At 46.3% G+C, this 15,115-nt stretch overlaps 1 protein-coding gene across 1 annotated transcript in view; it reads right to left on the bottom strand.

Moving 5' to 3' along the window:
* The window catches only part of LRIG1 (leucine rich repeats and immunoglobulin like domains 1), a 90,195-nt gene that overhangs the window by 4,046 nt on the left and 71,034 nt on the right, over positions 1–15,115 (bottom strand). Inside the window, exons 10-16 of the mRNA XM_032121345.1 lie at positions 14,029–14,109; positions 8,934–9,005; positions 7,597–7,668; positions 5,336–5,499; positions 3,089–3,409; positions 2,178–2,459; positions 1,214–1,633 (exon numbers count right to left, since the gene is read on the bottom strand). Of these exons, the coding sequence (XP_031977236.1) occupies positions 1,214–1,633; positions 2,178–2,459; positions 3,089–3,409; positions 5,336–5,499; positions 7,597–7,668; positions 8,934–9,005; positions 14,029–14,109 (1,412 nt within the window). The remainder of the gene's footprint in view (positions 1–1,213; positions 1,634–2,177; positions 2,460–3,088; positions 3,410–5,335; positions 5,500–7,596; positions 7,669–8,933; positions 9,006–14,028; positions 14,110–15,115) is intronic.

Below are 15,115 nucleotides of genomic sequence, written 5' to 3'. Positions count from 1 at the left end.
ACCAGATCTAGAACCGGTTATTTTCTGTAGGTGCAATGGAAACTGAACTGCCTAAATATTCCTTTCCCCTCAGAAGCCCCATTCCTGATTTTTCAAAGCTTAAAGCTGTGAGAGATAGTGCTGGTAAAGGCACTTTGAGGGTTTGCATGTGGCATGGTCAGTACATAGTAGGTGGAGTAGAACTATTTCTTCAGAATAAGTAAATCCTTCTCTTTCCCCTGAAATTCAGTCCCCTCTTTGAGTCAAGCCCTCTGCCTCCTGAAGTCAGGAGTAAAAGTATTCTGCACAACAAGCTCTTTGATTCCCGTAAGCAGGAAATAAGTCTTAAGCCTCCTGGCTGTCCTTGGCTTTCTCCATTTTCTATCAGGTAATTTCAGTTTCCCTTGCCATACAAAATCAAGTGAAACTCAATTATATCAGGCATGAAGCCCTGGATTTTCAGGACTGAAAAAAGAAGTTATAAAAGAATCCCACTAATACATCACACTGCTAACAGGCTATCCAAGACTTCCTACCTAACCCATGTCTTTAAAAATCCTTTTGTACTCTGCCTAAAGCTAAGCATAATATAGGAAGGCTGCAAATCCCAACAGGCTGGGAAAGTCTTAGGCTGCTTCTTACATACTTCTGTTTTGTTCAGAGGCTGTGTAAAGAGGTCAGGAGACTTTATTCTTACTGCAACACTTATTTCAGCACGAAATTATCCCCTCTGAGTATCAGGAGAAAGCAATAAACGCTAATTCTTTCTTTAAAAAGTAACAGATACCCCCCATCAGCAGGGCTAGCTCTTATAGCCAACATGGAAAAAGGGATTCCATCTTCAAAGTCTAATTTTTCAAGTTTTGAATTCAAAATCTTTGAAAATACAGATTTCCAAAAAGTAAGACAGGTTCCCAGCATCATGGACATCATCCAGACTGCCTCAAGAGTTACCACGTATGGTCATGGAAAACCAAAGTAGCAAAGCAATGGCTGCAACTACTGCCAAGTGGAAAAGACCTTCCTTAAAGAGCAAGCCAAGGGGAGAAATGCAGCTCTGAACATGCTTCAGCAGCATGTGAAAGCTGGTTCCAGCTCTGTGAGCCAAGAGAACCAGGGAGATAAGCCAGCTGCAGTTCAGTGCATTGTGTGGCTCCCTGATGGGCCGGCTCAGCCTCAGTGGGACATCCGGCAGCACAAAAGGTTAGAGGGGGCCTCAGGACACTAGAGCTACCTGTGTTGGTGACACTGTACTCTTCACTCTTCTTCCTGGTCTGGTAGATGATGCAGACCCAGACCAGGGAGGTGAGCACGATGCTGCAGACCACGGCGATGGTGATGATGCCCACGGTGGTGCGGTCCTTGCGGCAGCCCAGCGACTGCAGGATGCTCACGTGGCTGTGCGCGCGCTCCGTGCCCAGCGTGTTGGACATCTCGCACGTGTACTTCCCCGCGTCCTCCAGGACAACGTTCCTGACGATCAGCAGCTGGTTGCCCGAGGTGAAGTGGTGCCTTTCCGTCACCACCAGGGGCTGGTCACCTTTCAGCCAGGTGATGCGGGGCGGGGGACTCCCCGTGGCTTTGCACTGGAGAGCCATGGTCTCACCGACAGAGACCACGTGGTCTTCCAGTGGATGGACCAAAGATGGAGTCTCTGCAGGAGAACAAACACAGAAATTAATTCTTAGGGACAGTGTAACATCAGATTTAACACTGCTGAACATTCCTCATGTTCCTGCAGACACAGCAAGGCACAAAGCAGGCACATGCTCAGGAATATGGCAGCTGCACACCACAACAGATCTAACAACCACAGCTAAGGCCTCACTTCCCACAACCAACTGGTGTTAAGTTTTCCCAACAAGAAACTTCTGAGGACATGGGCCAACAGCTGACACGTGAATTATTTCATAGGGCAAGAGAGACAAAGTGCAATTTCCTTTTGAAGTCATTTTCCCAGAGAGCAAATAGGCTGGTTGAAGGGGCTTCCTCGGCTCAAGAGGAGATGCAACATACAGCTCCTTCTCTAATTTAAGAGGTATTTTTCATTAGTGAACTACAGTGTAAAAGAATGAAACAAGACTAAGCAGAACATTTGACTCTGTCTTTTCTTTATCTGCAAGTGGTAAAGAGCTTGCACAGCCATCCCGCCCAGTTCCCACTTGCACTCGGCCTCCTGGGGCACTGGTGCATCTTACCCAGGACGGTGAGGGTGGCATTGGCCAGCACGGACCCTGCAGAGTTCTGAGCTGTGCAGCTGTAGACCCCCATGTCCTCGATCTTCACATCCGTGATGAAGAAGACGTCGTCGTCGGGCATGACGTGCATGCGGCGCTCGCGGGCCGCAGGGAAGTCGGTGCCGCCGTCCTTCTGCCAGGCGATTTGGGGCGTGGGGTGTCCCTCGGCTGCACACTCCAAGCGTGCCGTCGTCCCCGTCCGGCTCGTGATGTCGTGGGGAGTTTTGATAAATGATGGCAGCACTGATAAAAGAAAACAAAAAAAGGGCATGAGCAATTCTGTGGGGGAAACACCATTGTCTGGGCAGTTCTGTTTTCCTTCCCACAGAGAGGATGAACATGACCATTACCCACAGGCAGGAGGATGTCCACCTGCTTCTGCAGGGTATCTCTGAATTGCTGGGGACTGACCCTGTGTTTCTATAGAGCACACCTGTCTGCAGAATCCATGACACCCCCAACTGAGATCATTAGAGCTGGGATCAAAGCTAATTTTCTTCTGTGAAGACCTGGGAAAAAATCCATTATCTGTCCTACACAGAACTTCCAATCACTACATCCCTCTTCTTTGCATCCCTTTGTTATTCTTGTTTTCATTGGGCAAAGAATCTACCTGAGCAGCCAAAGAGAGGCAGCTAAAGCTGTTAAGAACATGCATGCTGAAGTGCTTGGTTGGATGGCAGCCAACACAAAATGGTGTGTGCTCCTCACAGGGCATTTCTCAGCATCCACTGAGATATAGACAGCTGCTGCAGAGGTTAAGAGCTCACCACCAGGAGTGGACCCTTGGGAAGAACTAAGTGGGTCCCAAGGAACTGTACCATGTACGAGCTCAGGCTGAAGAGAGGAATGAGGAAGCAGCTCCCACTCACCATTAACAGTGAGTCGGGCCTTGTTGGAGTAGGTGGAGCCGAAGTGGTTGGTGATGACGCACTGGTACCGCCCCTCGTGTGCGAAGGTGACGTGCCGCAGGTGCAGGATGGTGGTGCATTCCATCACCTCCCCGTCCTTGGCTCGCACGTGTGCAAAGTTCTCGATCTCAGCGTTGTGCAGCATCTCGTTGTCCTTCTTCCAGGCAAACATCATGGGGGAGCTGCTGCTGCTGGCAGCCAGGCAGGTGAAGCGGATGTCCTTGCCAAGGACGGCCACTGTCGTCTCAGGTTGGATGATGATCTGTGGCTTGGGGAAATCATCTGGGGGGAAACAGCACCAATAGTCAGTGCTGAACTCTGAGGGGAGACTGGAGCAAGCCAAGAGGTGAAATGAGAAATAAGCAGTGCTCTGTAGAGCAGGTGTGCCCCACACAACTCCACTGAGTGGTTGGTTTACGTGGGATCGTTGTTCCTCTGGTTCCTTCAGTGGGCTGAGATGGTCACCTAGTTACCTCAGACACCTACAGGACACCCAGCTCCTTTACCAATGTGGCTGAAATCTGAGAAAGATGCTATGATCCGAAGAAAATATTCAGACCATATTTAGGCTGTCCTTCCTTGTACAATCCATGCATGAAGAGCACGACTGAACTTAAAACCTCACCTCCAGACCTGTATTGGCATGAAGTAGGATGGGAGAGGACACTTAAAGGGCTGCAAGTGTCACCTCCGGGGAAAATTTCTCATGGGAGGTTTTAGTGAGGTGGGGATTGGTCTCTTCTCCCAGGCAATAGGACAAGAGGTAATGGCCTCAAGTTGTGCCAGGAGAGGTTTAGATTAGCTAATAGGAAACATTTCTTCCCAAAAAGGGCTGTCAAGCACCGGAACAGGCCTGCCCAGGGACCAGGGATGTGGTGGAGTCACCATCCCTGGAGGTATTTAAAAGATGTGCAGATGTAGTACTCGGAGCCATGGTTTAGTGGTGGGTTTGGCTGTAGTAAGTTAATGGTTGGATTCAAAGATCTTAGAGGTCTTTTCCAACCTAAAGGACTCTGTGACTCTACGCAGCCCATGCTGTCAAAGCAGAAGCAGCTGTATTTGCCTGTCACCCGACCGGGGAAAGCTTTGCACACTCTCTCTGCCCTGAAGACTGTTGGTTTTAGCAAGGTTCCAAGCAGATTCATTTATTAGATTTCTACAAATGGTGTAATTTAATATTTGACTGAGGTTTAATTAAACAGCCAGGCCTCTGGAACCAGGACTACTAATGCCTGGAGGACTTGGCAGGCACCGGGAAGCAAAGCTGCATTTGCTTTGTGATGTTGCTGTGGGGATGGAGCCTTCAGGATCTCTTCTTCCAGATGAGCACAGCAAGCCTCCCTCCCAGCCTGCTCAGACAGAGGCCACCTAGGCAGAGCCTGTCACTGGGGGATCAAGAGGGACACTGGAACAAAGCTTCTGCTCCATGTTCAGTGCAAGTCATGCATTCAGCTCAGTTAAATAGTGTTTGCAAAAGCTCATTTTTCCTTCAAACAACCATGTGCAGCTCCACCCAGGATCCTCACTGGTTGGCTCCACTGCACAGGGTTTGGCTCCCAAACCAGGCCTTTCTTTTCCCCAAAAAGCTGGATGCCTGAGCAGCATTAGTTTGGCCTCCAGTGATGATTTAAATTTCTTTTTCTTTATGAGAAAGGTAGTAGATGTTTATGTGTTCTGGGTATTAAGTAAAGCTGCTTTGAAACCATAGCTCAGGTGAAGACTCAACTGAAGTATTTGGAAGAAGCAGCTGTGATGGAGGGATTCTCCTCTGGGTTTTGTTTTTAACTCTTTGTTGTCTCCAAGAGGGAGAAAGATGGGTGAGGAACACAAATCCGCAGAAGAGCTCAGAACACTGCAGAAGGAAATAAAATTACAGCTGCAGTCTTGGTACTGTCAAACTGAGAGGCCTGGGGAAGTGTCTGTGCAGCCCCATCTGGAAGTGGAACAAGCCTTAGTCCCTTTCGATTTAATACTCAGAGAGCCCTGTAAGGAATACTCTGGATGCAAGCAATGCAGTGTGGTTTTGGTGGGAAATAAATTGTAGCCAATGACAAATTTTTAAAATGCAGGCTTGGGCTTCCTTTGATCCCACTGAATAACAAAACAAAACAGAAACCCTCTCATAATAACATGCTGGTAGTCAAAGAAAATGTTTCCCAAGTGACTCCTACCCTTCATACAACCTCAGAACACGCAGGCAAGACTTACCACACACAAAACTCTCTGGCTGGATGGCAAAAATGCTCTTGCTTTTCAGTGACTCAGGATGGGCACAGGTGGCCACCACGAAGGACTGCAGCTCCTTCTCCACTAACCACTGGGGCAGCCACTTCAGCTGGCAGTCGCAGAGGAAGCTGTCGCTGTTAATGTGGCTGCAGGGAAACAAAACCAACATGAGCCTGCTGTGAGTCCTGCATGGAGGGAAGGCTGGGAGGCTCACAGCCCTTTCATGTTAAACACATTCCTCCCGCCCCCCCCAGCATGGGTGGAGAGAAAAAAAAGGACTGCAGGGATGTCCTGGAGGCACTAAAGATGTTACAGACATGACACATTTAAAGAGCATTTCATCTCCACATAGACAGCCCCCACTCCTGTACTGCAGTGACACTCTGTAGCACCTTGTACTTATTAACCAGCTTGCAGAGTGATCCCCAGACAAGCAGTGTCAGTGAGTTCCTCCTCTGCCCCTGTGGTTTGAGCATCTTTGGTGGGGACCAAATTCAGCACTTTACTGCTGAACAGAGAGAGGACACCCAGCTGCCACTGTAAGGCCTCGAGTTCCCTCCATGGCAGAGCAGTAAGCAGAGAGGCCCTGCCTTCCACTGGGTGAACCTGGAGTTGTGTTTACTGATTAGCAGAAGCAGTAGAGGAGGAAATGACCAAAGATATTTGTGTAAACCCCACACAAACAGTAACTAGTCTGGAAAACAAAACACATTTCTCAGCATCCTGAGATGTTGAGAAATCCTGAGTTCCAACCCCACCATTGCAGGATTCTGTAATTCTGTGATCCAACACTAGCTTAGCACCTTATGTTAGGAAAAGAGGTGTGAAAAAGGGGCCAAAAAAAAAGGGAGCTTCAGGATTAATGTGGGTTTTTTTCAATATTCTGGGCCAAATTATGGCTCAGCATAGCTCTGAGGCCAGTGAAGAACTGTAAATTTAGGGCATTCAGACTTTGGTCTGGTTTGCAAAACTCAGTCTGATCGTTGGAATTAAATGTGAGGATGCCTCAGAGACTGGGAAAATGCCCCAGAGAGAGCTCTTGTCCTGCAATACTAGAAGCTATGCAAGAGCAGGGTATCAGGAACACAGCAGAACCCCAGCTCCAGCACTGCACTGTAAGATGTGAATCTCCTGCTATTTTTCTACCCAATACCTCAGGAAATCCTGAAGTTTGAAATGAGCAGGAAAGTGAAAAAGAAAGAAATGGACTGGAGAGGGAGGGAATATAGGATTTGATTTTTCCAAGCTGTCCACTTTGCTCTTCTAGAATGATGTGTAGTCTCTAACACACATGATGGCATAAAACCCTCCTGGCTAGTTGGGACAGGTCACAAGATCCTTCAGCATAATGCATTCTGCATGTAAATGCCCTCTAGCTGAACTTCTCCATTTTATAAACATTCCTTCACAGTATCTGGGATCTCACTATCTCTTCCTAATAAGATCAATCTTTCATCTCAATTTTGTTTCAAGAGCCAGTGCAGAAGATAAAGTTTTTAATCACACAACAGACGCACAGTGTTTATCTTCTTCATTCCCAGTCACTGGTATCAAGTGTCACTGCTAACAGTGACCATCTGATTCCCATTTCCAATGTCAGGAGCAAGAACCTGTGCCTACCCAAATACCAAGTAAGTGATTTTGTGTTCCACAGACACTGCACTACTCCGGGGCATAGCAACACACTGACAGCGGATTAAATATTTATGGGGAAGAAGAGAAAAGGAAACCAGGCAAGACTGGAAACAGTGTCTGATAACAGTGCAGAGCCCCAGCCTGGAGCACAAGCAGCAGCTCTGATAACACATCTGTATTTTTACACCAGAAGGCTGGATGACAAGTGGATGCAGTTCAAATGCTGCTTATCACTGCAGTATCAGTCCTGTGTGTGCACCCTAAACACAGGTACAGCAAGGGAGAAGATGGACCACTGGGAATTAAGTCCATGGTGGTGTGAGCAGGAGAGCTGGCTAATAGGACCAGGGCTGGACTTCCTGAATGGAGATGAATAATTGCACAGGCACAAACCTGCTGGAAGATCCTATTCTGATGATCTAATTTCACTCACTATTACATGCAAGATGTTCCTGTGACAGCTCCTCGTGTAAAAATACCCCACAGAGGAGGATGGAGGGGAGGGGCAAATAAATGAGTGGTAATGTGGATAACGCCCGTGCTGCTGCTCACGTCCAGGGCCAGGAGGATCCCTCCTGCCTAATGGTGTGAGCAGGGCAATCACTTACAGCTGCTGCAGGCTCCTCATCCTGGCAAAGGCATCGGCTTGGATGGAGCGGATGGCGTTGTCCCCAAGGTTCCTGCAGGCACAACCACAGGCAATGTGAACAAAAGGGATGCTGTGGCTGGGACAGAGCCTCTCCACATTGATTTAAACAATGACTCCAGTAGCAGGTGATTTGGTAGCTCCTTGTTAAGGCCTTGTGCACTTTCGGTGCAGAGAAATGCTCCTCAAAACACCTTTATATTATTAAAGTATTGCTGAACAATAGCCAGCCAACAAAAATTACACTTAACTAAATCACTAAGTCATTCCCTACCCCATCTTCTCACTATGCTTTCTCAGTCTGAGCTACCTCCATCATCCATAGCTCGGAAATTCCTCAGCCCCCTCAATAACCAAAGATAGTCAGGAATGTGGTACCCCAGGCTAGACCTTCAGCAAATATAAAAGAAAGCAAATACTTGCACACTACACAGCATCTGAGGAATTATTTGAAAGTGACTTGGAGAGGATATTGTTGGGTTTAAAAAAACATCCCAGTATTTCCAAAGGAAGGAGTTCTTAAAAGCCTCCCTCACAACTATTGCTAATTAAAAAAATAATGTGTTCTCTGAAAAAGCAGTGTCAGATTTAGGGCTGAAGTCTACTAAGTGACATGTAGGGCAGATGAGCACTACTTAAAGAGGACAATCTCAGTAGAGCATTAAGGGCACCTTTATTTGAGAATGTACCCCCAGTCAGGCAGCCCAGATCTTCCAGTGTGCTCTCGATGGCCATAACATATCATACAATCAACAGCCAATAAAACATGCAGAGCACAGTCACATATACTTGTCTTAATCCAAGAAAGAAGGTTATTCATGAATCACTGCTGGAGTCACCAGCCTTGGGACACAGAAAAAAATTACACAGAGGCAACCAAAATTTACTTCTTGCAAATGGCTCTAAGGAGGTTGTGCTGAATGGGGATGTTCAGTGCCTGCATCGAAACCAGTCATCTGCAACATATGTCACTGCCAGAGCCTGGGTTTAGGAGGAAGTTGAGGCAAAGGAGGAGAGCCTTTTTACTGCTAACAGCCTGCAAACAATATTGTGCAAGTCAAGGTGATACTCCCAAAAATTAAGAGCATGCAAATTTGCCATATGTTCTATAACTTTGTTCCTGGCACAAAAAAAGGCCAAAGTTGAGGCGGACTTATAATGAGAAGGAAGCAGGTGGCCCCCACAAATGGACTGGCTTCTCAGTTTACAAAGACACTATTAAATTGCTAGCAGATTTCTCAAGCAGCTACTTTTGGCAGACCCCCCTTCCCGAACTCTGAGGCATGGTGGGTTACTCACAGGTGCTCCAGGGCCTCCAACCCTGAGAACGCTTTCTTGGCCACTGACTTGATCTTGTTTCCAAACAGAGTTCTGCAGTTTCCAAACATCCAGTGCCAGATAAACAGAAAGAAAATGGGGAGAGGGGGGCAAAAAAAAGAAGAAGGAACGCAATTAGTGTGGCTTTATCTGATATACACACTCAGTGTAAGTCCCAGGAAATCTGAACTGCACAGAGATTAAGAGGGCTGAAGCACACTCACTTTCCTGCTCCTGAAATTAAATCCTTTTATCTGTATTTGAATTTAATAGTGATGACAGCGCAAAAGGGAATGTGCCATATCATGTAAAAAGGCAGGTTTGCTCCTGTGCTTGGGAACCAGCTTGCTGAGTAACAGAAGGTCCCCTCTGTTCTTCACAGGCTGGCTGTGGACAGGATTAAGTGCAGTAACAGTTTAACAAGATATTGGTCTCTCCCCACAACACTTTTCATTTCTGACTTCTTCCCAGACAGGAAAAAGAGTGGTCATTTATTCACTGGTACTTGGCCTGAGCAGCCATCAGCGCACAGAGCTGAGGACTGCCCCTGGGCTGCACATTTACACAGCAGCTGACTGGAGGCACTGCTCATTCCTTCCTTGTAAATACAACAGCAAAGTAACATCATGCAACAGATCACAGCCAAGGGAAAATTTCTAGGAGCAAAAGGCAGAACAGGTAATGTCCAGAGCTGAGGAGTGGGCTTGCTTACATCTGTGACCAGAGAGCATTCCTCCAAATCAGCAGTGGCATGAGGGGGACTATCACCAGAAAACAGCCAGCTGGAGAGGTCCCAGCCCAGCTGCCATCTCCAAAGCAACAGTTCTCCCTAAATATTGACCAGTGCTAATGGCCAAGGGCAGGGTTCGTGCCAAATGGATGGTCTGCTCACCTGTTTTAATAAAACACCAACCAGTGTTACTAATTAGGAACTTTTTTTTTTGCTTTCCTTCCCCAGGCTCCCTCTAAGGTTTATCCTTCAGGTGCATCTGTTACCACCACACGATGTCCAGTGCAAGTCATCACCCACACCTCAGGTGAAAAAAAGGCACATCTGGTGCTGCATTTAATTTTGAGTTTTCCTTCAAGAGTTGTACTTCAACACAGGGTGTAACGTGTATCTGCACCCTAAAAAGACCTAACACTATGATGGTCCCACTGCTTGCTTACTGTCCAGGGAAAGAACAGGGATGGGGCACGTGCAGCCGTTCCATGAGCAAATACATTTCCAAGAACTTATCAAGGCTTTCCACAAAGCACTTTTCAAATGTCAGCATAATTTGGTTATATATTGGCTCCCAGAAAGCCTGGTTTCAAATACCCCCAGCACCAATAGATGTGTGCAATCATGTGTGCCATCATTTGGTAAAAGGGATGTTGCATTAATGAAGGCTTTGAAAAATCCATTAGAATGATTAATACAGTAAATAATTTACTATATGTAAACTCTGGTCAAATGGCTGCATCCAGACACACTGATTTCTGGCGCCATATCTCTAAATAAGGGTGTTATAAGGACGAGGTAAGGATAAAATAAGGACCAGAGGAAACAGCCTCAAGTTGCGCCAGGGGAGGTTTAGATTAGATTTTAGGAAAAATTTCTTCAGAGAAAGGTTTGTAAGCATTGAACAGACTTCCCAGGGAAGTGGCAGAGTCACCATCCTTGGAAGTGTTGAAAAAACATGTGGACATGGCACTTCAGGGCATGGTTTAATGATGAGCATGGTGATGGTGCTAGGTTAATGGTTGGAATTGATGATCCTAAAGATCTTTGCCAACCTTAATGATTCTAGTGGAAGTTAGATGGGCAACTGCTGTTGAAAAAATTATGCTGAGCTTGGGTTTGATAGCTGCAGATTTCTATTATTGTTCAGTGGATTTTGGACTTTGAAAATTGGAGGTACTGCTGGTATCTGTTTATTTTTCTGTGCAGACATAAGCAGTACATCTGGGGATGGGAATACACAACTATACCACTTGTGTAGGTGCACATGACTTGATGGCTGGACATGAGAAACACCTAACACACTTAACAAGTCAGGCCTCAGCAAACTCATTACTCCTTGCAACTAATTTCAATCAATTTCAATTTGCCTCCACAAATCTGAGAGTTTGAACCCAGCAGCCCCCATCAAAGGGCTGTGGAAGGCTGGAATGTGAAGGCAGCAGAACACAGCCACAATTAACCATCCCACTGCTGTCCAAAACCTCCTCCATGGGGCAGAGCCAGGCACAAGCTCTCCTGGAGACTGCACCAGTGTAATTACATGCCAGACACACAACTCATTGCAGCATTTTCTCCTCCAGCCAGTTTTGCACCTGCAGGAAGATCTCGCTGAGTAAGCCATCAAAAAGCCGGTTACATTTAGCAGCTTGAATAATTAGGAACCTCCTTGTTCTGCAGCGATTCCACCGGTGCTTTTTATGCTTCAGTGCTTCTCTACTCCCTCTTTCTTCAAGCAACATTTTAATTTAGGCCTGTGCTCTCCATCCTGGAGAGCTTCATATATAATTCAGAGAAGGCTAAAGTGACTGGCCTCTCCGTCTCTATTTAACACCTTCGTGTCAGCGAACAACCCTCTCTGTGCTAAGTCCTTTCAGAGGCTAATCTGTGCCAGATCAAAGGGGAACGGCTTTTAAGGCAATCTCCACAGAGCTGAGGTGATTATTAATTCATCAGAAGGTCTCCTCTGAAGTGCCCATTTACTTTTTGTATGCTAATGCATTTAAAGCGGTTGATGGTTTAAACATAGGCCCTAAATCACACAGTGAAATGTTTGCTGTAAGGGCTGATCTTTTATTTACAAAAAAATCCTGATACTCACTTCAGCCTTAGAAATCACCAGTTTGGGATTTATGTGTTGATAAGCTAAAACAGTTCTGAGGAGAACCCTTTAAAAGTGACCACTCTCAAGTATTCTCAAAATGCCTCAAGAAATAATAATAAAATAATTTCATGTTCTGAGCGTTTTTTAGCCTTACACTCCGGCTGACAGTGAACGATCCCAGCAAGCTGTCTGTCCCACAGCAGTTCACTCTGTTAAGTAATCAAACCACTCCTGTCTGCCCCAAACCAACCTGATCCACATGCTCTTCCAGGCTATGAAATGTGCTGCAATCCCCTGCACAAACCTTCCCTGCACATGTCCCTCAGCCAGACTCAAAGCCGGCCCAAGTCCATGTGCAATGACAGACATCAGTCAACAAAGGAAAGAAAGACATAAACCAAATTTCTTTAGACTTGCACAAGCCTTTAGTGCATCCTTGGCTACTGGCAGCCCAAACCAGCCATCTTTTGGAGGTGTTCCTTGTGCTGGGTGATAAACTTCCCATCAGGCCACGGCATTTTACAGAGGAGAGCAATAGCTGCTCTGCTCAGAGCTCCCAGCACATAATCCCACAGGTTGTCCCTGCCCCCTTTCTTCCTCCTTCTGCTCCTTGCTGTTCCTCCTGGCCTCTGCCTGACCCCCACAGCTCATCAGGGCTCACTGCTCCTGCTCTCCGAGTGAATCCTTTTCCTGAACTCTTTCCTTCGATGCTGTCTCCTCTGGATTTATCACCATTCTCCTGATATCTGCACCCAGCATTTCTAACATATCCTAATCACTTGGGGCCACTACTTTTGCTCCCATGCCAGTGGCCCTGTTGGAGAGATGTGTCACCAGCAGTGGTTGTCCCAAAAGGACAGCTCTCTCCACTCCTTTCCACCAGTTTCTCTCCCTTGTCAAAGCAGCACTACAGACTCATAATCCCTACAGCCTGCAAATCCCACTGGATAAAGTCTCTTCTCCCATCACCCTTGCAGCTGCTCACATGGTTTCACTGGGTTCTTCAGACAAACCAAACACTTCAGTCAGGCAGCCAAGGACTCTTCTACTCACCACATCTGCTCCTCTGCCTTTTTTCTGGCAGTCATAGGAAGATTCCCTGACTCTGCATGCACAGCAATTCTTACTGACTTCTCTCTCACCCCCACACTACTCCTGCTTCCCTGCCTGGCTCCCCCCATCCTTAAATCCTTCTCTGCCTTCTGCCCTACTTTACGTGCAGCTACAACTTGGTTCCTCTCTGCGTGGACCCAGCGACTCCCCTCAGCAACGATCAAATGCCATCTCCGTCTGTGATTTCAAATTTTTCTTCTCTAAGCACTACATCCCCACAAATCCTGCCATGGCTCATCCCACTCCCCGAGGAGTCTCTAATGAGAGCGTGACAATATCCCGCCTGCCAGGATTCATTCCAGCCATCTGCTATCCATCGAGGTACTTTTACTGCACCTCTGGCTGTGCCATCCCAGCATCAGAGACAGCGGCATGGGGGGTGCTGAGAACTTCAACAAAGGCAAGAGGTAATGATTAGAGACTCTTGATTTGTCACAAGCCATCAGAGACTCCTCTGACAGGGCTGATTTATATCACCCATTTCAAATGGAATAGGGACTTGTACAGAGCAATGTGAAAATCCTTGTGAAGGCCAAGCAAGCCATAAACATTTGCAAGGCGCATGCTTGCCTTGGGTTTCTTTTTATCTCTTTAAGAGCCTGTGCCCCATGGTGCCTTTTATTGTCACTGCACATGGAACCGAGCCCAAAAGATCACTCTCAGACAGAGTATCCCACAGAAACGAATTCTGTTTCAATCCTCTGTTGTAACAGGAAGTGGCGTGATTTTTCTCTTCTGTTTATTGTTATTTGCTGCATCAGTCAGTGCCTCACTGAGGATTGCAAGGGGTCGTTTTTGTTGCTTGTTTGCTTTTGGAAGTGAGGAATGGTTGTGCTGAATTTTATACACAAAACCAGCTTAAATTTCTCTCTCCTGTGTGTCTGAACTGCAGTATGTGGCACCATACGTTCACCATTTTGAAAGGAAATAATTGCCTCTACCTGCTTAGAAACATCAGTGCTTGAAAACCACATTTGCACTCTTGCAGTGAGCCTGAAAAACTACTACATCTCAGATTTTCTGTTGATTTTTGTCTTGTTCCAAGATGAGGGAGGCTGCATAAAAAGGGACAGACCCAACCCTACACAGGCACACAACAAAACTGGCTTGCAGAATTCAAGCCCAGGGATACTCACAGCTTGCTCAGGTTTTCCAGGCCAGTAAAGGCTCCATTGGTATCTTCTATTGTGCCTGAGATGTCGTTGTGGTCCAGTTCCCTGGGGAGAGGACAAAAGAGAGCTTGGAATCAGCGCCTTAGTCCAAGTGTCACTGTAACAAACAAGTGGAGGAAGCTGGAGAGTGAAGCATGAGAGCTTCCCATTTTCTCCTGCGTTACCAGAAAATGCAGAGTCCTGCAGCAAAGCAGCACTAATCACTTCTCCTGCACTGACACATGGTGGGATGGTGCAAAACAGAAAGAGCCCTAGCTGAAACCCTCTGAGACAGCTACTTTTTACCACGTAGGTTTCTGTCCATTTCTAGTTCTGTGTATCCAAACAGGAGGAGGAAGATTAAAATAAACTGCTGAAAGAAACAGCGGTCCTTAAATGCTACTACCATGAAATAACATCACTTTAGGTATTCTAGTGTATACATGTATTTGTCTATAGCTGAATCCTAGGAAGATGATTTGGTATATTTTCTACAAAGCTGCATTTTTTCTGGCAATGAACTTGAAAACTCAACAAAGGAAAGTGCCAGCATCGCTACACCAGCCTAACTTTGTGTAACCATTTAAAAAAAACCAAGAGAATTCCTTTTTCAGTTAGCTTCTTTTGGCTCTCAAATTGACCATCAATTACAAGAGCCAAAGAGGTCTGAAGAAAAACAAGCACACAGAACAAACAGAGAGATCCACAAAAGCTGTTTAAACAGTCTGTTTAAAAATCCTTCCCTCCCAGCTTTTAATTCCAGCTAGCAATGAATACCCAGCAACACAGACAGAAATTCATCATTTCCAATGCTAAGAAAAAAGAAAGAAAAACTAAATAGGCTTTGTTGGTTTTGTTACATCACTCTGATTTAAAACCTGGCAAAACCCAACACCAAAGCAAACTTCACTATCCAGATAACCCCTGAGCCTTCAGGTACTCCTTTCGCACCTTTTGAAGATGATTATCAGAATGTTTCCAGATAAAAAAATATTAAGACCAAAAAAAGAAAACCAAGTCCCCCTGCATTTTGCAACACTCTAGACACAGGCATCACAGCGTGGCTTCTGGG

This window comes from Corvus moneduloides, chromosome 11, assembly GCF_009650955.1.
Source record: "Corvus moneduloides isolate bCorMon1 chromosome 11, bCorMon1.pri, whole genome shotgun sequence".
NCBI classification, from domain to species: Eukaryota; Metazoa; Chordata; class Aves; order Passeriformes; family Corvidae; genus Corvus; species Corvus moneduloides.
Note: the sequence above shows the minus strand (reverse complement) of the source record. Positions and strands in the feature narration are given on the sequence as shown.